General features: G+C 41.4%; 1 protein-coding gene across 3 annotated transcripts; it reads left to right on the forward strand.

Moving 5' to 3' along the window:
- Positions 1 to 1,598: 1,598 nt before the first annotated feature.
- Positions 1,599 to 7,356, forward strand: LOC147610313 (internal alternative NAD(P)H-ubiquinone oxidoreductase A1, mitochondrial-like). Of its 3 annotated transcripts, none has more exons than XR_015264069.1 (9): positions 1,599 to 2,480; positions 2,875 to 3,091; positions 4,896 to 5,056; positions 5,193 to 5,258; positions 5,572 to 5,735; positions 5,860 to 5,974; positions 6,058 to 6,237; positions 6,519 to 6,726; positions 7,110 to 7,352. XR_015264069.1 is itself a non-coding variant. In XM_086786470.1 (9 exons), the coding sequence occupies exons 1-8, from the start codon at positions 1,779 to 1,781 to the stop codon at positions 6,669 to 6,671; spliced, it is 1,758 nt and encodes a 585-aa protein (XP_086642596.1). In that variant the 5' UTR covers positions 1,599 to 1,778; the 3' UTR covers positions 6,672 to 6,709; positions 7,110 to 7,353. The 3 variants fall into 3 exon arrangements, 2 of the variants coding, with proteins under 2 accessions (XP_086642596.1, XP_086642595.1); XM_086786470.1 differs by having other exon boundaries at positions 6,519 to 6,709; positions 7,110 to 7,353; XM_086786469.1 differs by having other exon boundaries at positions 6,519 to 7,356.
- Positions 7,357 to 25,417: the final 18,061 nt, after the last annotated feature.

The following is a 25,417-nucleotide window of genomic DNA, read 5'->3' on the forward strand; positions in this document are numbered from 1 at the left end:
TGGCACTACTTGTTACACCTTAACAACATACACCCCTTAAGCATGGTCCCAAGCTATGCCAATAACACTAGGTAACTAGTATTTCATGTGGGATCACCCACGATACCAATTCACTTCTAGGATGGCACACTAGTGTCCCGGTGTCCCCGTGGTACAACTAAAGGGTGGACATTATGTAACATCCCTCCTGATTGGATAAGCAGCTAACCTCAGTTGAATGTTTTCTTATTGCGAGAAAAGGAGATCAATTATCGTATAATATATAAATTCAAGTATCTTTTCGAATTATAACAAAGGACATTGTATTAAGGACTTCTATGTGTAATAATACCACCAAAAATTATCCCACCCAGATCTAGAGATAAGCATGCATCATAATCCTTCACACATGATTAACCTTGTGTCCCCCATACCACAAGACTAATATATAGTGAAAATTTCATAAAGTATAGTTCAAGATGGAAGGGCCAATTCATTCAAGAAGTTCTACTTTAGGAGTGCTATAGTAGGAAAAAAGAGGAGGCAACGTGTGGTGTTAGTGCTACAGTGGTGGAAACACTTAATCTAATGTCTAACCTATGACCTAGTCCAAGGTGGAAACACCTAATCTAATGTCTAATCTATGACCTAGCCCATGGAGGATTGAATGAATAAAACAATGAGCAAACAATGCCTTAAATAGGCCTTGGAAATCCTAATGGATTGCTGACCTGCTCTATCTGAGAGGTCTTGGACAAGTCTTTCTCTTTTTGTTACAGCCAACAAGTCATTAACCTCTTCATGCGCTGGGGGATAGCCTCATAAATCCTCCACTAGGCTTACCTTCCCACACTAGCAGTATATGCTCCAAAATCTGGTCATAATCTGGTTCTTTATCTTGTTGCCCTTCAAGGATTAGACCTGGGATTAGCATATACATGTGCATGCTCATGACAACGCCAGTCCCCTACTCTCGAGGGTTAGCTTTCTTTGGGATTAGTTTGATGTGGCCTCTTTTCACTTCATGAGTGAGTTCACCCACTTTGACAGACTGTGTTGCATAGGTCTTGATAAGTGCTAGTAAAATTCGATGGAGGGCCCGTTAAGTCCTAGGATCTTGGCCTTGCCCATCTTTGAGTTCATCTACTGTGATTCTCTGCTCAGCACAGGGATGGAGGGGTCAAATTTAAGTTTTTCTAACACGTCAAATTTTTAAGTGTGAAGAAGGGCACGTTATGCTATGCTTTTGTTTAATGCTAACTTTTTATACGAGTATCCGTGTGGAGATGAGAATAACTTGGCATCCAAGAAAACATATAGACCGTCCGATGCAAATCAAGATCAAGGGTATATGTTTTTAGTAGGCGCACAAAAAGGGTCTACCTTGCCAAGTGGACGGACCATGCAAAAGAGAACATGCTGCTAGATCCGGAAGATCCAACGGCCCTTAATTTCACCACGTGCTAAACGGTGGAGAAAAGATATTTTCTAAAATTGCAAAAAGACCAAGAACTTAGGTCCGTTAGCTGAGGTGGACTGCCACGTCGTTCGCTCAAGGCTTCATCATCCTCCTCCTCCTCATCTGTTGCAGTTCGTGTTCTTCCTATAAGTAAGAGCTCGAAGCTTTCATGGCAGTAGGGTTTCTTATTCTGTTTTTTAGGGTTTCAGGAATCAGAACAGCTTTGTGATTTTCTTTTTCTTGCGGCTTGAGCTGCATTTCCTGGTGCATTTTGATCCTTTGCTGCAGAAGAAGCTGCTCGACCGCTTCTTGTCGTAGAGGTTTCCTTGTCTGTGCATCCATGGCAATGCGCTATCTGACGAGGTGTCTTCTGCGAAGGTCGCGTGGGGGAAGCTTCGCAGTATCATCATTATCACCGGCATACTCAGAGTTTCGATTCGAACCAGCATTTGCAGAATTAGAGTTTCCCTCAGCATCAACAGAGAATTTAGGGTTTCTATCAGCATCAGAAGAAAAGTTAGGGTTTTCATTGGCAGAAAAAATTCCGTCAGCATCATCATCAGCGAAACCAGCGTTTCCATCGACATCGTTAGCATCAGTGGGTTTTTCGCATCTGTCAAAATTAGGGTTTTCCCCTTCTTCTGTACACAGAAAACCTCACACAGGCCACCTACATTACCGTCTTCTTCACAGCGAGCAGCGAGCGGTGGAGGAAATCGACAGCGAGGAGGTTTCTAGTAGCACTGTGAGCAGCTTGCCTGCGCCGAAGCCAGGCGAGAAGCCGAGAGTGGTGGTGCTGGGAACCGGATGGGCGGGTTCGCGTCTGATGAAGGATCTCGACTCCAAGCTGTGCGACATAGTGTGTATTTCTCCTCGTAACCACATGGTGTTCACCCCCTTGCTGGCCTCCACCTGTGTTGGCACACTCGAGTTCCGCTCTGTGGTTGAACCTGTGGCTCGCATCCAGAGCGCCCTCTCCAAAGCCCCCAACTCCTACTTCTTCCTCGGCCGCTGCATCAGCATTGATCCAGAAAAGCACGAGGTAAGCAAAAAATTGCTGATCTCTTTGGTTTTTCAATGCAATCTTTTCTTGCTTTCCCGCCTGCCTTTTTAATGTTTTCCCCATCCATCTTTGCTTTGCTGCCTTCCTCTTGAGTGCTTTTTTGATCCATCTTTGTTTTCCTGTCTGTCTCTTGAGTTTTTTTTTTAAAAAAACCATCTTTGCTTTTCTGCCTGCCTTTTGATATCCATTTTTGTTTTTCTACCTGCCTCTTGAGTGCTTTTCTGATCCGTCTTTGCCTTTCTGCCTAGCTTTTCTGATCCGTCTTTGCCTTTCTGCCTACCTCTTGAATGTTTTTTGGCCCATCTTTCTGTTGGCACTTCTTAGTAATAGTGGTGAAGTGCACATTGTTGACGCATTCTTCTTTCTATGCAAGGTCCATTGTGTGGCACAGGAAAACGGTGCTGCAAACTCAGAAAGACTAAAGGCTTTTACCGTAGCCTACGACAAGCTTGTGATCGCAGCTGGAGCACAAGCTCTGACGTTTAATATTCAGGGAGTGCAGGAACATGCGATTTTCCTTCGGGAGGTTTCTGATGCTCAGAGGATTCGAAGGAAATTACTGTTGAACCTTATGCTATCTGATATTCCTGGTACACACTCTGGCTGCCTTGCCAAACATTACTGTGGTGCAGTCTTTAAAATCCCTTGTGTTCTTTCTGCAGGTGTTTTAGGTTGATTGCTTCTTGGTATGTCTAAAGCTGTAACCACATGCGCGACCAAGGTGCTAGCCATCCTCATTAGACTTCGTTGGCCCCTTGAGCACAATGTATGCAACAGCAAAGGGTACAAAGTATACAGACAAACTAAACAGCCTAGCAGACAAACTTAGATCACGGATGGACGGCACACTTTGAGTTTAACTAAAACCTTTGTCCTGATTTAGGTGAGATAGGTTGGGCTCCAGAGGCCTCTCCGTGGGGTTGCTTAGCCTTGAACAGAAGTAGCTCTCAGTGCTGGATTGAAATGTGCATGCAGAGGCAGACCAAGGGTTGGCCTCAACAATGCCAGGTAACACAGATCCTTGAAGGCATAGTTGTATGCAACGGAAATGGATGATGTCTCCGCAATGGAAACGGATTGAAACTAGGAAACAGAAACGGCATGTCTCTCAAACCTTATAATAGATGTAAATAGAAATGATGAAACACGCTGAGAGAAATAGACAAGAAACTAGGATAGATCATAATTTGGAAGGAAAATTAGCGAAATTCAAAACTTAGCACGAGAAAAGTGTGGGAAAAGTCTTTAGGTGAGATTAGGAAATGGGAAACGGAAACATAAACCGAAATTGAAATGGCGCCCCCAAAGAAATGGAGTTTCCACAAATTTGGCTAGGAAGTGGCCATTTCCTATTACTATGCTTGAAGGAGGTGTTGCTGTTTAGGAGTGCTCCTTGTGCCTTTTGTTCGAGTTCTCTAACTACCTGTAAAACATGAACCCATTCTGCCTGGAAGCCGGCAAAGCAAGCAACCCCGCCAGCAAGAACAATGCAATGCGATGCCCGGGCTTTAAACTGGCAAGCCACACCTGACGGCAGCAAAGAAACCAAAACTGCCACCGGCAAGAAGCAACCGGGCAAGCATAAGCAAAACATGCGGAACCGGCATTCCGGCGGAGCGATGCTCGGCGCAAACCTCCCTTCCTCTCAACAACCGGTAAGTGAAGGTAACACGATTCTCCTCCCTCCTTTTATTGCTTATTATGGCTCCCCATTGAGTGGGTAGAGTGCTCCCCACGAAGGGTAGAGCTGGTACAGCTGGGTTCTCTTGCGGGTACCCTCCCAGAATGTCCAAGAACATCCACCCGGCGAGTCCAAACCCCATTCCAAAGTATTCTCTATTGATGTGGCCATTGTGGTGTTGCTGCCTTTGGAGCATGAACCATGCTCATCCTGGGCCCACTAGGGGGGGTGGGGCTGTGGCACTATTGGGTGTCTCTTTGTAGGGCAGTGTGGTGGTTGTTGCCACGAGGATTGGCAGACAAGACAAGGTGTCCCATCGGTTGACTTGAGATGGAACATGATGACATGAGCTGAGGGGATTTCTGCAGCCATATGATACCCTCAACGACCATTAGTTTGTATGATTGTATTGAAGTACTTTTTCCATTTTTCTGCTGATGCTTGGGATAAAGAGGTTGTGTTGTGGGTAGACAAGCATGCTTTGGGTGTACCTTCCAAGGTAGAGGCACTGGATTTCAAGATGTTTTAATCAAAGGTTCTCTCAAGTGGAGTCCAAGCATGTATTGATCTGCCCACATGTTTTGGAAACAATATGAGAAGTGGTTGATGCATTTCATGGTTTTGCAACCATGTCAAGAGGTCTTAGATGGCAAATTTGTGAAGAGCATATCAATAAAATTGCCCTTAACGTTATCTGTTTTTCGCGTGGGCAGGGACCTCTGAAGAGGAGAAGCAGAGGCTGTTGCATTGTGTTGTGGTCGGTGGAGGACCTACTGGGGTTGAGTTTAGTGGTGAGCTTAGCGATTTTATCAGAAGGGACATTCACCAGAGATATGCCCATGTACAAGAGTACATACATGTGACGCTTATTGAGGTTCTTTTTCTTACCTTCATTATTTGTTTCATTTCTTTTATAATCGTACTACCCTTTGCCAACACTTGAAGATACAGCATGTGCCCTCTTCCCTAATCATATTAAGCTCTGCTAATCATATGTTTGGTAAACACAGGCAAAGGAGATACTATCCTCATTTGATGTTGGGTTACGGCTTTATGCAATCAAGCATCTAACAAAGGTATAGAAGACCAACGAATCGTGTTAACAGTTGATCTTTCTCTTTTGGTGTAGAGAAATTGTTTTGTTCAAGGTCGCTTTCATATTTGCTAAATTTAGAGCTGCCCACCTCTTCACCAGTCCTTGGCTGCTTAACTTCTTGTCCAATTGAGACTGTAAGGAAAGGGAATCGATGAGATTGATGCATTGTGTTTAGATTAGACATGGGTGCCTTTGAATACAAACTTATTTCCTCTTAATGCAATTTTATGTAGAAAAAATTGGAATTGTAAGTATTTGCTATTGGCCTAATAAAGGTTTGTGTGTACCTGCAGGCAGGGGTTAAGCTGGTGCAAGGGGTTGTAAAGGATGTTCAACCTGGGAAGCTTGTGCTCAGTGATGGGTCGGAGCTACCATATGGCTTGTTGGTTTGGTCTACTGGTGTAGGACCTTCTGGATTTGTCAAATCTCTTGAAATGTCAAAGTCACGCGATGGAAGGTTCTGACTGGGCCTCTTTTCTTCCGATCTTTGATCAGTATGGCTTCCTCTAAGTGCACCATTTTGTGCATGAGGGTTGCACATATGTGTTTCTGGGATACTTACACAAGTTTGTGGCTAGCAGAATTGGGGTCGATGAAAGGCTGAGGGTTTCTGGTTTGGAGGATGTGTATGCAGTTGGTGATTGTGCGGGCTTCGTTGAAAGTGTTGGAAAGCCTGTTCTCCCTGCCTTGGCACAGGTACAATGAGCTCTTGAAGACATAGCCCAGAAGATCACAAAGAGTATTAATTGTGTTCATCTGACCACTAATTTGGTGCCCAGGTTGCAGAGAGACAAGGTAAATACCTTGCCAAGGAGTTGAACAGGATCTTGAGAGCTGGTGGTGGTCGTGCAGGCAGCACAGGGATTGTGGCAGAAGGCCTGCCTTTCGTATACAAGCATTTGGGAAGTATGGCCTCTGTTGGCCGGTACAAAGCATTGGTTGATCTCCGTCAAAGCAAGGTGAGTTATCACTGGATTTGCACTATTTCGAGGCTCTCAATGCAAGCCATGTGTTGATTTCTATGCTTGCTGGTGAGTGACCAGAGTTGCCTTCACAATGCATAATGGCTATTTAGGGGTGGTTCAACATAGCTACTTTACTCCATCATCTAACATAAAGAACTTGTTATGCTTAGTGTACCTGCTGAATTCAATACTGTACATAAATTTTCAGTTGAAGCACTATCTGATATTTGCACAACTTGTGTGTTTGTCTCATGTTATCCCACTGGCTTTTGCAGGAGTCTAAAGGGTTTTCTTGGGCGGGTTTTTTGAGCTGGTTGGTATGGCGATCAGCTTATTTGACACGTGTGGTCAGTTGGCGGAACAGATTCTATGTAGCTGTGAATTGGGCTACAACTTTTGTGTTTGGACGTGATATTTCACGCATATAGGTTCCTCTACGACTACGAGACGGCAAGCTCATGCTAAGGTACTAAGGTAGCCCAGGTAAAAGGTTCAAAACTGTAAACTGATAGGTCATTGGTGCAGTTGATGTTCCTCTAAAATCTTAGTAAGGGGCATTAAAGAGAGTACCTGTGCTTGTGGAAAGGAAGATCTCACCCCCGCATCCTTCATGGAGTGGCCCTTGCAAGACCAGCAATAGTCGGGAGCCAAAAATGGAACTGTTGGGCGGCCATGGATGCACGTGATACTACACGTGCAGCCCTTGAAGACCCATTTTGTTAGTGTGCACGTGTTACTACACGTACTCTAACTGGTTCAGCCGGGCATAGCCGTCCTGACGCCCATGATGGGTGGGGGATCCCAATCTGTGTGAGCATAAGCATGTTGCTGCGTTAAGAGAGACTAAATCAATGAGTATGGTGCAGGAACACACATGGAGCTTCAACCAAAAGCTCAAGACAGTTTTCACACCCTTACCCTTTTTTAAAGGGAGCCGAGCAATTTTTGAGTCTCACAATTTATTATGTAGTGATTTTGTTTTGCTGCAACAGCATTGAGTACCCCTTTTGTAAGTTTAGCTACATTTAGGATCATTAATTATTTTTTGGTGCATATAGTTTTTGTAATTGTGAGTTGAGCAAATTGGTTTTTGATGGAATAGAAGTGCACGCACACTTTCTTGTAAACACACAAATGCTATATGTGTATAAGGATATATAATTATATGTATAATGTATAACATAACTCGGTGGAGAGTTGACACACACCTTATCACTATTGGATAACAACCAATTGTTATCTGATCAATTAGGGTTGGGTTTGCTCAGAAAATGAGACTTCCTCTAAGGACTTGGAAGAACGCTTTTGTTCTTGTAAATTAAGTAGTGTAGATTTGTGGGTTTTGATTTGTGTAATTGGATTATCATAGTGTGTTTTGATACTAAGATCTTGACTAATGACACGCTTTATTGCAACATCATTAGAAATATGTAAAATTGAATAACACTTCATGCATCCATGATACACACTAACGGTAATTCTTGTGAGAACATTGGATGCTACAGCAAGAGATGGACCACTTGTATTTTCATTCATGGTTGTATAGTGTCTATCGCCACTCACCCTCTAATGAGGGGCCAAGTGTATATTTTAAACATCCTCACTTCACCTATTAGGGGACTTGTAAGGTATATACATGCTATCGACTCCATTGATGCGCAATGGGCTTTGTTGACCCACCAGCCTCCTCATAGGATATGACTTCCTCTGCTTTAAGGACACCTATAGGGAGGACTACATGGATCTCCTTAACCAAGGGGTAAGCTACAGTGTCAATAATTTGCATGAAACACTCTAAGATTTAAAGTTTGCACTTGAAACACTCTAGGATTTAAATTTTTTGCTCATTAGCCACTTGGACATACATGTTTTTACAATTACAGGTGAGATACCCATGTCGCCCATGACAAGAGTTTATGGCTAGCTTTTCAAGTGATAAGAGGCAGAGCTTGCCTCCTTTTCAATTGCAAGAGGTAGAACTTCCCTCCTCTGCATGTTTTTTACCAAACGAAAAGTCTAGCCAAACCTTGATTTGTTGGGCCCTTGGGAGATGTCCGGGTCTCTTGTTGTGAGAGAGGACACAAATTTCTATATAATGAGAGAGAACAAAAATGTGTATATAATGAGGCTAAGGAGGCAACGGGATTGTTAGTGCAAATTGAGTGAGTCATGGAAAGGGGAAGGTGCCATTTTCTCTCCTAGGAGATGAACATCCAATGAGTCTTATTGGTAGATTAGGGTTGGGAAGATACATTTCATCTTTTGGATCACTTTTCAACCGTTTGTTACAAGTCTAACAAACAAAAAGGGACATGGTCCATGCATAGTTCATTGGTGCATCGTAAATCCAATGATTACACATAGGACCACAAACACTAGAAGTCCACAATATCCTAGCATCATCCACATCTAGACTTTGCCTCCTCAAGAAACCACCCCTAAGAGTTTGCACTTGATTTAAAATTTATGCTCAGAAGCCACTTGGACATACATGTTTTTACAATTCCAAGTGAGGAGAGGTAGGACCTACCATTTTCTGAGCTAAAACCCATGAGCTCCCAAGCTAAGGTATCACAAAAGAGGAGAAATTACTAACTTTTTGAGAAAAATCACATGATCCCACCATCATGTTTATCCAATAAATATGGATATATTATTAAATTATGTATTTTTTACATTCCAAGAAAGAAACATTGATATTACATTATGGCTAGAAAATAAGCAATGACAATATTCAATAATAAATGCTTACATAACTAGCTTTCGTAAATAATTAATATCATCTATGAATAATATAAATTATTTTAATTATATATAATATTATTTTATCATTAATATTTTATTCAAATAACTATAATTAATAAAATTTTAATTAAAAATTTAACATTATTAGTGAGGGGTGAGTCACCCTGGCTGAGTCACTCTTAGTGTGACCTTTGTGAGGGGGGTCACCACTAGTCACCCTTAGTGGAGGCACTAAGGGTGACCCGGCCCCCTCATTCAGGGTAAACCGCGGGGGGGCGGGGGGGGGGGGGGGGGGGGCAACCCTCCACCCCCTCACTAAGGGCAATGTCACCCTTAGTGAGGGGGGATCCAAAGAGTGATGTTGCCCTTGGTGAGGGGCATGGTTGCACCCCTCACTAAGGGCAACATTGCTCTTAGTGAGAAGGGCAACCAGGGCAGTCACCCCCCTCACTAAGGGTGACGTTTCCCTTAGTGAGGGGGTGGCCCCCCTTTACTAAGGGCGACGTTGCCCTTAGTGGGGAGTCCCCTCACTAAGGGTGACCGCCCTTAGTGAGACTCTCTCGCTTCCACTTTTAGCGACCTCCCTTAGTGAGACTTCTCTCGCCTCCGCCCTTAGTGAGACTCCCCCCCCCCCCCCCCCCCTCTCTCTCCCTCTCTCTCTCTCTCTCTCTCTCTCTCTCTCGCCTCCTCTCTCACCTCTCCTTCGCCTCCTCTCTCTCTCTCCTCTTTTACTTCTTTTTGTATTTTTTCTTCTCTTTTTTCTCTTTCTCTCTCTTGTATTTTCTATTTTCTAATCTCTTTCTTTCTTTAAAATAAAAATAAAAAACCCTAAAAGTTTGTCTTGCTTCTCTATTTATATCTCTTTCTTTGTTTCTTTTTGCTTATCTTCTCTTGATTTTTTTGATCTCTCCATTATTGTTCACTTTGTTTGCTTGTCCTCTTTCTTTTCTCTTCCAATATCTTTCCTTTTTATTTTATTTTGCAATCTCTTATTGTTTTCTCTCCTCTTGCTTGTTCGCTAACTCAACTCGAAAAAAGGACACGAGTGTTTTTAACGTCCAACAGTACAAACGTAGCTACTGGCACTGTGCTGCATGTAAACTCCAATGTCGATACCATCCATGGAATTCCTTTTCTGCTTGGGTATGTTGGCAATTGAAGATGTCAAAGTGGGAGAGGTACTGCTTCCTTTCCCTCTTGAAGATGGTGATATCTCCACATAAATCAAAGCAAAGGCTACATCATTATATGGTTAGCAAGAGATTGTGTAATTGTTTTTATATGTATTGTTACCTTTGCAATCATGTTTATTTTTTAGGTTTTACTTAGGTTAACTTATCTTGTATATGTCATTGTATTTAAATTCATCCACATTCAATAGAAACCTAACATGTAATTAAATCTCCAAAGAGTGCACAACGCTTAAAGAGCATTACTACTAGACAAGCAAGCCAAGAAGTAACAAGCATGAAGAAGAGAAGGAAAACAATGCAAGACAAAGAAGATGATGATTGGGTACCTCCACTAAAAAATCCAAGTCGATCTTCTAAGTCTACCAAAAAAGGCACTTATTTGAAATACATGAAAGAAACAATGGAAGTAGAAGAGGTGGAAGAGGGAACTGAAAATAACGTGAGAATGAAGACCACTACATGGTCACACATGCAACTTGTCCGCATACTAGAACTCCTAGAGGGGACAGCCTAAACAGAGTAAAGGTAATTGTTATCCACCTTTCAAGTAATATTTCATAAGGTATTTTTATGAGTGGTAAGCAAAACCTCTGTGTGTACATGTAGGTGAACAAATCTACTCCTTTTGCCACCTGGTCCCTTGTGCAGACTTATGCCTAACCCCTCTATATGAAGAGTGCAGTTTAGGTACAACAAGCTAGCAAGGGAATTATACACAAATGGCTATGTTGCCGATCGATGCACGTTCATTTGCTCTTATCTCCTCATCTCACAATCGTGTTAGAGAAGTATCACAGAATGATGTTAGTAGATGGGATGACATATGACAAATGAAAAATGAGGAGTTCGAGAATGTGATCAAAGATACGGAGTGGGCATTTATGTCAAACAAGATATTTTATGTGTGGGACGAAAATCATCGCATTGTGGCATGGATGGAGGAGATTAGTAAATGTGAGTCATCTTAAATTGCTAACTTTTTGAACGTGGTGTTATGTTTTTTGAAATAGTAATGGACTAATTAGGTTTGCACCAACTGTAGCATTGAAGAATGTTGTATCAAGACATCTATGTGTTGATGCTATCCTTATTTAATTTAATAAGGATAGTGAGGGGGAGGTCCTCACAGTCATAACTTGCTTAAACTGGTAAGGAAACGTATACATTATGAAAATATATGTCTTAAATCTCTTTGACTTAGGATGGTCCAAGTGCATTATGTTTTATCTTTCTTCATAACTCATAATTTGTTTACCACCATAGGATGAATGAAGTGGCCTATGTTTTGTCGTCTCTTGTGGATAAAGTGTGCCTCATTAGGGTGCTTGGATTAACAAATAAAGAAACAATTATAAATCAATTATAAAGCACACAAGAGTGATGAACAAGGCATGGATAGAGAAGCATGCCGCGATGTAGAGAAAAAGGGTCACCCATCCTAGTATAACTATGAGCTTTCAGAACTATCCCAAATAGCATTCCATGTGCAATCTTCTATCTTCTAACATTTGTAATATATGATTAACATTTATATATTATCAAACTAATGTAGTAACCTATGAATAATAGAATGAGTACCTTGCAGCCACACCGGAGAGATTGATCCCCTAGTAGATACCTTGCCTGGAAATGAGTTCGAAGACAAATGGAGAACAACATTTTATAAAGATGAGAGGAAGGGAAGGCATGCTACTAGATTACTGGCCGTGATTGCAAACCCTACATAAGGAGAAGGTTTCCTTTGATTAAGAAATCCTACACTCTCCCTCTTTGTCTTTTTGGTAGGCAATGACTTAATGTTGTAGTTTGATTTTGGTGTTGTGTGTTACAGCCGACTAGTGCAAGTAAATTGAGATGCGAAACCAGATTGTTTGATAGAGGATAGGCTGTATAGCTTAGCATATAGCTCATTGCAAAATGGCTAGAAAGCAATGAATTTTTTTTTATGGAGATTTGCAGAGGCTCAAGGACTTATAAATCCCAAAGAGTAAGTAATAATTACTTCCCCTACTTTATTGATATATACAAAGCATGATATTTTATATTAATAACAATTTCAATGGCAACATAACAAATGCAAGTTTATTCAGAGATTGGCTAAGAAGATAAGTCATATGGCATGAGATTGGAGCACATGATGTGGTAGTCCTTGTAAAAATAACAGATAAGTACAAAATACATTTTTTAGATACATTTCAAGAGGACCTCGCCAATGTCAAAAGATTGTCTTTTGGGAAGTTGTTTGAGGAACTGGTGGGGGTCCATATAAAACAAGGTGTGGTAGCTTTAAACTTTACCGTCACCAAAGCTACTAAGTGTGTTGTGTTTAGGTGCGTAACATTCTAGAAAGACTACTTACTACTTTATTGTGCTACTATATTCAAAATCTAAATAAAAACAATTATATATAGATGGATTCTTAAGTGCCATTCCGAGAAATATATTGCAGCTGTGCCTACAATCATAAATGAGTGACACAATCCACGACATGAGAGCGCAATATATACACAGTAGCAACTTCAAGAACTTTGGAATGTAGGGATATACAAGAGATTCCCATTATTCCTTGACTTTCCAAATGGAAAATTTTTGAAGAGTGAGAATGAGATGTACACTCGGGCTTGTAAATCAAAGCAATCCAAGATGGTATGTACTATATAATTAGATATTTCAGTTCATTTCTAATATTGTATCTTATATATTTTTAAATTGTGATTTATATTATGAAGACTTGAATTCTACGTGACCAATCACATTTTCAAGATAAGGACAAAGGCTTATGGAAGGTCAAGGGGCTAATAAAGATGAAGAGGATGATGATGATGAAGGGAAAAAAGTACCAAAGAAGGATGCCATGAAGGAAGAGGAAGAAGGAAAGGCACAAGGGGAAGAAGATGACTTTGATGCCTTTGCAACAACGAAGTATGAAGAAAGCAATTCCAAGAATAACACTCGGCCCATCAAGGCAACCCCAAAAGTTGACAAAGTGGATCATGCAGCAACACAGGCAGGGCACTCTTTTACTCATGATTGATTAGTTTTATACTAATGTGCATGTTTTAGTTATGGGTCTAGAGATGCTTGGAAAGAGGTGAGGGGTTTGTTTATTACATAGTTGGAATAGTAACATAGATGAATAAGTTATGGATCCGGATAATCTTGGCAAGAGGTGAAGCGCCAAATGCACAGTTGCGACATAATAATATCCACCTAGCCTAGGTGTTCTGAAACCAATCCAAATGCATCTACCAAGTATGATTTTACTAAATAGTAATGACAATATAATGTATATATGTAGTGTGTGCACTTACAAATATATGCTTTGTAGGACTGTCTCGTTGTACGCTCTCTACTAGCATGTTGAAGCATCATGCAAAAGAAGAGCAAGTGATAGTAGAGCTTTATGCAAGATGTGGAGATTGTGTTATGCTAGCATGCAAATTAGGCATGAACATTGTTTGTATTGATCCCGAAGAGGACGTTGTGGTCTTGATGAAGATATCATCGTAGTGCAAGGAACATATTTGTTTACAATTGGGTTTAACAATTATTTATGATTATGTCATAATCTTATTTTACATATGAAAAGACAGAGAGAGGGCGAGAGCAATGCATGTTGGGGTTTTACAACAAGATATGATTTCCAATTTTAACAATGTTTGTGCTTAATATCTCATATACAAAAGTAATAAAGAATGACATTTTATGTATTGTGTGGATGAATAAGATAGTGTTAATTTTGTAGACTTGAAGGATCTGTATGCAAAACATGCATTAAGTGTATTGTGTTGAGAAATGAATGATAAGAAGGATTAGAAAAACTTAGTTGGGAAGGGAGAGATAGTGATAAACTACTAATGAAATAGACGAGGAAAGAGGGTTAAGGGTCACCGGAGACAAGGAGGAGGGTGGAAAGAGAGAGTGGGCAAAGACAAGGAGAGAGAGAGAGAGAGAGAGAGAGAGAGAGAGGGAGGGAGGGAGGATAGAGAGAGTGAACAAAGAGAAGGATAGAGAGAGAGAGAGAGAGAGGAGGAGGAGGAGGATAGAGAGAGTGAGCAAAGAGAAGGATATTGTTATATGTACATTATGTGTGCTATGTTATATACACATTATGTGTGCATATACTAGGAGGCTAACCCACATTAGGCTTGTCAGCATGGGAGCATGGGAATAAGCTCTAGTGGAGCATGGGTTAGGACTAACCTTAAGGGTTAAGGTTAGGGTCAGGCATCCAAGGGTCACACATGAGGAATGGAAAGTCAAGAGTCACTTGAGGGCCCTCCTATATAATAGGGGCATGGGGCACACTCAAGGGGGCTTCAGGGCTTGGAGGCTAGGAAGCTTGAGGCTTATGCTATGGTCTCTTGTGTAGAGATCCATATCTACTCATCTACCATTTCACACTTTAGCTACATGCTATTGGATTGTGTTATACCTCTTGATGGTATGGGACATCAAGGTAGAGATATGATGTATTTCATTTATTATTCATGTGTGCATCCCTTAGGCTCGGGGGTGGTTGGGTGGTTGAGTTTATGCCTGATTTATGCATGTTTATGCATAACAATTATCTAGAGAGATCTTAGGGTTTTAACAATGGTATCAGAGCAATCTCTATTTAATTGTTGATTTTTTTAAGTAAATTTTAATATTTACTAATAAAATGTTATTTTTTGTTGATTCGTGTTTATGAATTCCATGTGGATCATCGATTTGGTGATTGGAACGTGTGTAACTACAATTCAATGGACGAATTGACGTTGTGGGGAAATTCCGTGAGTTAATGCTATTTTTTCTTTTTTTTATGGTTAAAATCAAGCATTAATGGATTTTTTTACAAAAATACCATAAATTTTATGGTGGATATTTTTGTAGAATGGATTCCCTGAATTTTTTAGAATTTTTAGAAATTTTTCCTAATTTGTTAGGAATTTTTTGAGCATTTTTATGATTAAAAATATATTTTTATACATTTTTGCGGGTTTTTTCCGCGGGAATGCGACCAAGTTTCTGTCAATTTCTACTGAAATTCAGTAGGGGACAGCGTGTTGATGCATGAATTGCTCTCCCGTGTGCATGGGGTTCTCTCTGCCTCTCAAATCTGATTTTTCTTTCTCTTTTCGAGGAGAAAATCTCTTTAAAATGATTTTGTTAACATTAATCATAATTAATTATGATTAAGATATGTTAATTAAAAAAGTTTAATTAAAAAGCTTAATTAAAGATTAAGCTAATCTCTCTCTGATTAACAGAGAGAGAGAAGAGATTGGAGGAGAGATGAAAATGGAGAGGAAAGGGAGGAGAGGGGAGAAGAGAGAGTCCTCTCTCTCTCATTCTCCATGCGCAGGCGACGGGAGGGGGGGCTGCGCACAACAGCCGGCGAAAAAAAACGCCCCCCCCTAAAAAATCAAAATGCAATATAAGCTTAAAGCTTATTTTTTCATTTTTTTTAAAAATGAGTTTTTTATTTAAAAAAAAAGAAGCTTTTGAATTCATTTAAAAAAAAGCTTGAAAAAAGCCTGGAAATTACTGAAAATTATGGGATTTGAGGGAAAAAATCTCTGACAATTCTTGAAAATTTCTTATTGAATTTTTTTTGGCTTTTCATCTTCCGGAAAACCTTTGGCTTTCCGTTTTCTCGAAACCTTTTGGCTTTCCGAATTCCAGAAAAACTTTTGACCTTCCGTATTCTGGAAACCTTTGACCTTTCACATTCCAAATTTTTTTTTTTGTCTTTTCATTTTCCCAAAACTTTTGGCTTTCCGTATTCCGGGAAAACCGTTGGAATTCCAAAAAATTTTGACCGTTCGTATTCTAAATGCGTTCGGGGTAATTTTAAAATTTCAAAAAATTGCCGAAAATTAGTGGAAAATTAGACAGGTTATTTTAAATTTCGAAAAAATGGGGGATTGATGTTTGGCATGTGGTGTGTCCATTCGGGCACCCGTGACCATTGAAATTCCTTTAAAAATATATTTTTTGACCCAGAAAAATAGAAAAATCCATTAAAATTGTAAATTTTCATTGGATTTGAGAATTGTCGGGCGGAATCGAAAATTTCGTGAACGATGGGATTCTCAGGAAAAATTAGGAATATTCTGAAATTATTTTTAAAAATCTTAAAAATTGGTATTTTGAAATATCAATGGTATTTTGGTAAATTTAATTGCTAAAAATTTTCTGGAAAAATATAGGTTTGGAATGCCATAGGATAGGTTTGGTGGAATTCAAAATTATTATATTTTGAGGCCCTGTAAAATTTGGAAAAAATTTAAAAAAATCATGATAATTCTTTTTCTCGAGAATTTAATATTTTCGAGGGTTATTTAATGTTGAAGTACGTTTCCGCGGTGCGGACATTAGATAGATGCGGGTTATTCGCATATTATTAATATGATTATATCTCGTATTAATGGATATTTATGTTTGGATTAATTCTAAACGATGTATTCATGATTTTTTACCATTGTTTAGCCATTCTTTTTGGACATGTTCCTTAATTTCTTTTGATGGCTATAATTTTTGTTCAAAGTGTGTTTCACCTTTGACATTTTTTCAGATAATTTATTTTAGCACTTATTAAAGTGTGGATTGTGCTTAATTTCTTAAGCCTAAGACAAACTCTATCATGGGTTAGTTGATCGGTTTATTTTGGTGGATTTTTATTGGATGTTTTCCAAGTTTTATATGGACTCATCAGGTTCTGCCTAGATCACTTATGTCTAGGGTTTTCTTATTGAGTGCTACACGCATGTGTTTCACTTTCTTACTTTGGAGTTTTATTTGAACAACACAACGTTTATATACTCCAGATTGATGAGTTGGCCACCAATTTAAATGCTTCTTTTGGCATGATTTATGTTCATTAGATGGTATGCATTGATTTTTATGATCAACTATGGTGTTTATGGATTCGAGGAGCTTCGATGCTTTTATCCATGGTTTTATAAGGATCTTTTGATCTTTTGAATAATTACATGTGCTTTGAAGGTAGCATTTGCCTTCATTTTTTACACATAATTTTAGAGTATATTTCTTATACTCTTGTATATATTCCAACTCAGATACCTAGTTACTTATATATCTAGATGAGTTATTTTTCTACCCTAACTTTATTGTGTTTTGGGTAGTTATCATTAGAAAGGCGCCAATAATTTAATTTCTTTTCTAATGATGATATACTTAGAAGGATTTATTCCTTGATGTAGTCTCAAGTATATAGAGACAGGTTTAGTATGTGAAAGTCTGGATAAGGCCATCGTATTCCTTTTATACAGGATTTTATTCATATTTTCCTAGACGGCATACTAGGGAGTTTCAAATTGTTAAGGTATGTATGGGTGGTATCATGGTGGAATGGGACGCTAGGGATCCCTCACATATATTATCTTATGGGATAATTTGGGCTCAAGATTGTTGCTTTGCTTACATCACTTAGCATGTTGACCTCAACATTCAAAGACAATCTTATTTTCTAAATTTACTAGAAGTTATAGTGTGGGCATTCTCTAGATAAACTTCTTTTATCTATAGCCTGCATGTTATGATGAGGGTAATCTCATCGGCATTTTCACTTGTTGAAATCTCTTTCTTTAGAGTTCAAACAAGTTTATCTTGTTGTGTTCGGATAAGGAAATTTGGATTCTTCCTTTGTTGGCATTTCTTTCTCTAGTTCCGTACTTTAGGTGATTTACACAATCAACCTGATAGGTTTACGGATGGATATATGTGACTCATCGAGACGTTGATGACTCTCTATGTTGATATGGGTAACTCGAGACATCGATTATTCCATATGCAGATGTGGGTATGTCGGGGCGCCGATGAATCCCTGGTTTCTGCTGTTATAATGCCATGCTTTCCTACTTTATTCCGAAAGGTTTACAACGAGGAAGTTACTTTGAATGTGAATTACTCTGATCATCCGCAGTAGTCTGATGGACAAACAAAGTGTATGAATTAGATTATAGTGTATATGCTTCGTGCATATGTCTCTAGAAAATCATCATATTGGGAAAATATCTTCCAATGATGGAATTTCCCTATAACAGTTTTAAATATAGGGCTATTGGTTTTAGTCCGTGCATACTTATGTATGGGTATCAACCCAGGGCACCTATTGATGTCGGTCTTAAGGACATCGAGCTTGATGCATCGAGGGATTTCTTGCGTGATATGTAGGAAATACTGACCGAAGCTCGGGATTCTATCAGGAGTGCTCATGATAGGGTACGGTTTTATGCTCATAGGGCTCGGTCTTTTAAACCAGGAGCGTTGGTTTATTTTAATGTTCCTAAAGATTCTCAGTGTCAATGGAAAAATGCTCGAATTTATCTCCTAGATATTGTGGTCCATTTCGAGTTATACATCGGATTGGCACGATTGCGTATGAACTAAAGCTATCTCTAATTGTTAGAGTTCATCCAGTCTTTCATATCCATAGATTGAAAGGGAAACTGGGAGGTGTGAGGATAACACAGTTACTCCTCAAGAACTCGTTGAAGTCAATGTATTATCCTATGTTCCACATGAACCTGATAAGGTACTTGAATTCAGGGAAAGGAAACTTTCTAGTTGACTAATCCCTGAGGTTAAAATTAGGTGGAAAGATAGGGAAATTGAGGATTCGACTTGGGAGTTGGTTGAGATTGTTCAGCGCAGTTCTCCTTCTTTTCATTGCAAGAGTGCAATGTTTTGAGAAAGGGGAAGTATGTTATATGTACATTATGTGTGCTATGTTATATACACATTATGTGTGCATATACTAGGAGGCTAACCCACATTAGGCTTGTGAGCATGGGAGCATGGGAGCAAGCTCTAGTGGAGCATGGGTTAGGACTAACCTTAAGGGTTAAGGTTAGGGTCAGGCATCCAAGGGTCACACATGAGGAATGGAAAGTCAAGAGTCACTTGAGGGCCCTCCTATACAATAGGGGCATGGGGCACACTCAAGGGGGCTTGAGGGCTTGGAGGCTAGGAAGCTTGAGGCTTATGCTATGGTCTCTTGTGTAGAGATCCATATCTACTCATCTACCATTTCACACTTTAGCTACATGCTATTGGATTGTGTTATACCTCTTGATGGTATGGGACATCAAGGTAGAGGTATGATGTATTTCATTTATTATTCATGTGTGCATCCCTTGGGCTCGGGGGTGGTTGGGTAGTTGAGTTTATGCTTGATTTATGCATGTTTATGCATAACAATTATCTAGAGAGATCTTAGGGTTTTAACAGATATATATATATATATATATATATATATATATATATATAGAGAGAGAGAGAGAGAGAGAGAGAGAGAGAGAGAGATGGGAGAGAGAGAGATAGAGAGAGAGAGATGGGAGAGAGAGAGATAGAGAGTGAGAGCAAAGAGAAAGATATATATAGAGAGAGAGAGAGAGAGAGAGAAAGAGGGGAGATTGAGACAAGGGGGAGAGAGAGACGTTCGAGGTTATAAAACTAGAAAACTTTTTTTTTGGCCTTATTGTCAGAAGTCGTTTTCACTCTCCTTACTCTCTTGATTTGGATTAGTATTAGTGGGCCCATTATTAGCATTGTTTTATAGCTTCATTACACTAAAGCACTGGACCTTTCACATTAGACCTTTGTGTGAGGCTTAGGTTTTAGCATGGAGTCACATGAGGAGGGCCACGAGGAGGGCCGCTCGTCTATTGTGGACCTCATCATCGCGGAGATGGACCGCGAGTTAGCAGCTATCCGTAGGAGTGCTAGAGACACACCGTCTACATTACATATCGTGGCAGACTTGGAGGCGATGTTTTTGTCCCTTCATAGCCTTCACGATATTGTTTATGTAGATGAGTGGATAGCCCGCCATCGGACTGCTCCTGTGTCACATGGCCTGACATATCGTCAGGTCTGTGATCTTGGTCTGGAGCCTACTTATATCTTTTCCTCGATAGTCGTGGGACGAGTTCTGGGGCGGCCAAGCCCCTTACTATTTCGCGGTGTTCGATGGCGGCACATATCTATAGTCGATATGTTGCCGCATATGAGAGGATGCTGAACAACCGCCAGATTCCCATATACTTCGCAAAGCAATTATATGTGGAGTTTGTCTTAGGGGAGGAGGTGGGTTACACTAGCCATCAGTCGGGTGGTGGTGCTGGCCGAGACCATCTCCAAGACCAGGGTAGGCGGCCTCCACCAGCCCTTTGTGTAGCTCCTACAGATCCTTCATTTGTGCCTATGTCGACAGTCGAGGCTCTTGGCACCCAGGTTGGCATCGTACGGAGTACCACGGAGAGCATCCAGCACATGGTGCGCTTGTTCTCATGATCGATACTACCACAAATGTTGAGGTATTTACATATTTATTACTTCTTAAGTTTTTTTAATCATTTATTTACATGTTTATATGTACTTTTCTATATTTTTACATGAGCGGCATGGTTGATTGTGTCACGTAGGGTCCCACCACCTACCACTGTGAGAGACTCACTCAGGAGTTGGTAGAGGTGAGAGCAGAGATTGACTGCCTTAGAGCTGCATTACAGATGGTAGAGATGAGAGCAGAGATTGACCGCCTTAGAGCTGCATTACAGATGGTAGAGATGAGAGCAGAGATTGACCGCCTTAGAGCTGCATTACAGATGGCAGAGGCAGCTACTGCCTGCAGAGGCACGGCATGTGAGAGGGTCTGACATCGAGCAGCTAGGTTTGTCTTGCACATAAAAGAGTTATAATTAAGGTCCTAAGTTATAAATTTCTTTAAGTAATACCTAATGAGAGAGACTAATCAATTATTTTTATGCTTTACTTTTTTGCGTAGGCTCAGACCGAGGTAGAGAGTTCTAGAGCTGAGGCACAGCATCACATGATTATGGAGCGGATTGCACAGCATAGGGCAAAGCAATTGATGCTGCATGTTCGAGAGTTCCGCAGATCCTCAGACGTGACAGTGCCCTACTTGCCTTTATATCCACGGCCTGTTTAACAGAGGTTTCTAGACGACCTCTCCCTAAGGATGCACCACCATTCCTCCATGATGCCTATTGCGCTCTCTGTATCGAGGACATTGATAGTATTGGTGGATATGCTCTGGGATGTGGACATTTTTTCCATTTGTCTTGCATCACCCAGGAGCTAGTACGCTTCTCAACATGTCCCTCTTGCGATGCACGCGTCGACCTAGCGACATACAGAGTTTTGGCCATTGGTGATCTTCACCCAAGCTTCGCTCGTGTAGATGCTAGGATTGGCAGGCCTCTTGATTTTACCTCAGCTCTACTGACTTGGGACTTGACACCGCCGCGATGACAGAGATCAAGAGCCTGAGGTGCCTCCAGAGATTGAGTGGAGTGCACGAGTTTGATGCATACCAGAGAGTCCTTCACAACATACGAGCGTGTGGGTGGTGCTAGTCCTAGTGACACCTCGAGTGATGGTGCTAGCAGCAGTGCTGCTTATGATGAGCAGTGTGTCCTTACAGTAGAGGAGCTTACACGAGTAGAGTGGTAGACACGTACTATTGCTGATTATAGATTTTGAGTTTACAGACAGAGACGTCTTGCAGTAGCAGGACGTAGAGAGAGGGAGGGGCTATAGGCAGCTTATGGGACTCGTGAGCTCCCAAGTACACCAGCACCAGCTCATGATCCTGCCTTTGAGGCAGACCTCCCCGCATATATTCGACGATCCTCGTAGCCAGCCTCCTCAACGTGCACAGCAGCTCGACGCGCATTAGAGATGACAATTTTGATTGGGTTGCCGTTGATATTGACCAAACTCAGACTACTGGCGTAGCTCATTTTCATTTTGATGTACTTATTTGATGTTTATATCATTATGAGTTTTTTCATTATTGAGTATCATTACATTTTAGTTGATGTTCTTGATTTTTTTAAAATTTTTAACACTTTGGCTATCACATTGTTTGTTGAAAATCTCCATGCTATCGTACCCAAACATGCTCCGATGGGAGGGAACCAACTTCGCAAGCATGTGGGGGGGAGCCCACTCCCACATGCTTGCAAAGTTTGGTCATGATAGGAGCATGTTTGGGTTACTAATTAGTGCCCAGTGTGGATTTTTCAACTCTCTTGGTGCTTAAGAGGCCATGGAAAATCTGGGCCTTCCTCATACCATCATACCCAAACATGCTCCGATGGGAATCAAACTTTGCAAGCATGTGGGGGGAGCCCACCCCCACATGCATGCAAATTTTGGTCATAATAATCGAAGCATGTTTGGATTGGTAATTAGCGCCCAGTGCGGATTTTTCAAGTCTCGGTGTGCTTAAGAGGCCATGGAAAATCCGGGCCTTCCCACATACCCAAAAATGCTCCAATGGGAACCAAACTATGCAAGCATGTGGCAAGGGCCACCCCCACATGCTTACAAAGTTTGGTCCCTATTGGAGCATGTTTGGGTACGATGGTATGGGGAAGGCCCGGATTTTCCATGGCCTCTTAAGCACCAAGAGACTTGAAAAATCTGCACTGGGCGCTAATTACCAATCCAAACATGCTCTGATTGTGACCAAACTTTGCAAGCATGTGGGGGTGGGCCCCTCCCATATGCTTGCAAAGTTTGGTTCCTATCGGAGCATGTTTGGGTATGATGGTATGAGGAAGGACCGGATTTTCCATGGCCTCTTAAGCACCAAGAGACTTGAAAAATCTGCACTAGCCGATTACTAACTTGAACATGCTCTGATCATGACCAAACTTTGCAAGCATGTGGGAGGGACCCACCCCCACATGCTTGCAAAGTTTGGTCTCCATCGGAGCATGTTTGGATACGATGGTATGGGGAAGGCCCGGATTTTCCATGGCCTCAAGCACCAAGAGACTTGAAAAATCCACACTTAATTACCAATCCAAAACATGCTCCGATTGTGACCAAACTTTGCACGCATGTGGGGGTGGGCCCCTCCCACATGTTTGGGTACGATGGTATGGGGAAGGCCCGGATTTTCCATGGCCTCAAGCACCAAGAGACTTGAAAAATCCACACTTAATTACCAATCCAAAACATGCTCCGATTGTGACCAAACTTTGCACGCATGTGGGGGTGGGCCCCTCCCACATGCTTGCAAATTTTTCTTCCCATCGGAGCATGTTTGGGTACGATGGTATGGGGAAGGCCCGGATTTTCCATGGCCTCTTAAGCTTTACGAGACTTGAATGAGCACTAATTACTAACCCGAACATGCTCCGATCATGACCAAACTTTGCAAGAATGTGGGAGGGGCCCACCCCCACATGCTTGCAAAGTTTGGTCCCCATTGGAGTATGGTTGGGTAGTACGATGGTATGGGGAAGGCCCGGATTTTCCATGGCCTCTTAAGCACTAAGAGACGTGAAAAATCCACATTGGGCGCTAATTACCAATCCAAACATGCTTTGATTATGATCAAACTTTGCAAGCATGTGGGGGTGGGCCCCTCTCACATGCTTGCAAGCATGTGGGGGTGGGCCCCTCTCACATGCTTGCAAAGTTTGGTTCCCATCGGAGTATGTTTGGGTATGATGGTATGGGGAAGGCCCGGATTTTCCATGGCCTCTTAAGCACCAAGAGACTTGAAAAATCCACACTGGGCACTACTTACCAATCTAAAAATGCTCCGATGGGGATCAAACTTTTCAAACATGTGGGCGTGGGCCCCTCCATATGCTTGCAAAGTTTGGTCCCCATCGGAGCATGTTTGGGTACGATTGTATGGGGAAGGCCCAGATTTTCCATGGCCTCTTAAGCACCAAGAGACTGAAAAATTCGCACTGGGCACCAATTACCAATCCAAACATGCTCCAATTATGACCAAACTTTGCAAGCATGTGGGGGTGGGTCCCCCCCACATGCTTGCAAAGTTTGGTTCCCATCGGAGCATGTTTGGGTACGATGGTATGGGGAAGGCCCGGATTTTTCATGGCCTCTTAAGCACCAAGAGACTTGAAAAAACTGCACTGGGCACTAATTACCAATCCAAACATGCTCTAATGGGAACAAAACTTTGCAAGCATGTGGGGGTGGGCCCCTCCCACATGCTTGCAAAGTTTGGTCATGATCGGAGCATGTTTGGATTAGTAATTAGCGCCTAGTGCGGATTTTTCAAGTCTCTTGGTGCTTAATAGGCCATGGAAAATCCGGGCCTTCCCCATACCATCGTACCCAAACATACTCCCATGGGGACCAAACTTTGCAAGAATGTGGGGGGAACCCACCCCCACATGCTTGCAAAGTTTAGTCACAATCGGAGCATGTTTGGATTAGTAATTAGCGCCCAGTGTGGATTTTTCAAGTCTCTTGGTGCTTAAGAGGCCATGGAAAATCCGAGCCTTACGCATACCATCGTACCCAAACATGCTCCGATGGGGATAAAACTTTGCAAGCATGTGGGGGTGGGCCCCTCCCACATGCTTGCAAAGTTTGGTCATGATGATCGGAGCATATTCGGGTTAGTAATTAGCGCCCATTGTGGATTTTTCAAGTCTTTTGGTGCTTTAGAGGCCATGGAAAATCCGGGCCTTCCCCATACCATCATACCCAAACATGCTCCGATGGGGACCAAACTTTTCAAGCATGTGGGGGGGGCCACCCCCATATGCTTGCAAAGTTTGGTCATGATCGGAGCATGTTCGGGTTAGTAATTAGTGCCCAGTGCTTGCAAAGTTTGGTGATTTTCAACAAACAATATAGTGATGGTGATTTCAACAAACAATATGATAGCCAAAGTGTTAAAAAATCAGAAAACCATGAACATCAACTAAAATGCAATGATCCTCAATAATGAGAAAACTCATAATGATATAAACATCAACTAAGTACATCAGAATGTGAGCTAACACAGCCACTCTGGGTTTAGCCACTAACTCAAAAGATCAAGGTATTTTGAAAATGAGCTATCCCAGCTATTTTGAGATTAGTCACTCCCAAAAAATCTAAGTACAATGTAAGTGAGCTAACCCAGCTAGTCTAAGTTTAGTCACTATCAAGATAGAGATCTAGTCAGCAGCACCCTCTCTAGCTAAGTTTTCGGCTCTGTACTCGATCAAAAATGAGCCTGGTAGCAACCACTAGATGAGAGAACTCAAATGCCTCTAACTCCCACTGCCACTGGAACTCAAGAGTCCCTCGATGAAGTCAAATCTGATGGTAGAACCGGCCTGCCAGAATCATGCTATGGGCATCAAAAGAAAACCCATGATCATCCACTGTATCCTGGTCAAGGATGCACTTTGGCCTAGTGCAACTCATCAGATAGTAGTCTA

The sequence above is a fragment of the Cibotium barometz genome, chromosome 49, assembly GCF_041138505.1.
Source record: "Cibotium barometz isolate CiBa-2024 chromosome 49, ASM4113850v1, whole genome shotgun sequence".
NCBI classification, from domain to species: domain Eukaryota; kingdom Viridiplantae; phylum Streptophyta; class Polypodiopsida; order Cyatheales; family Cibotiaceae; genus Cibotium; species Cibotium barometz.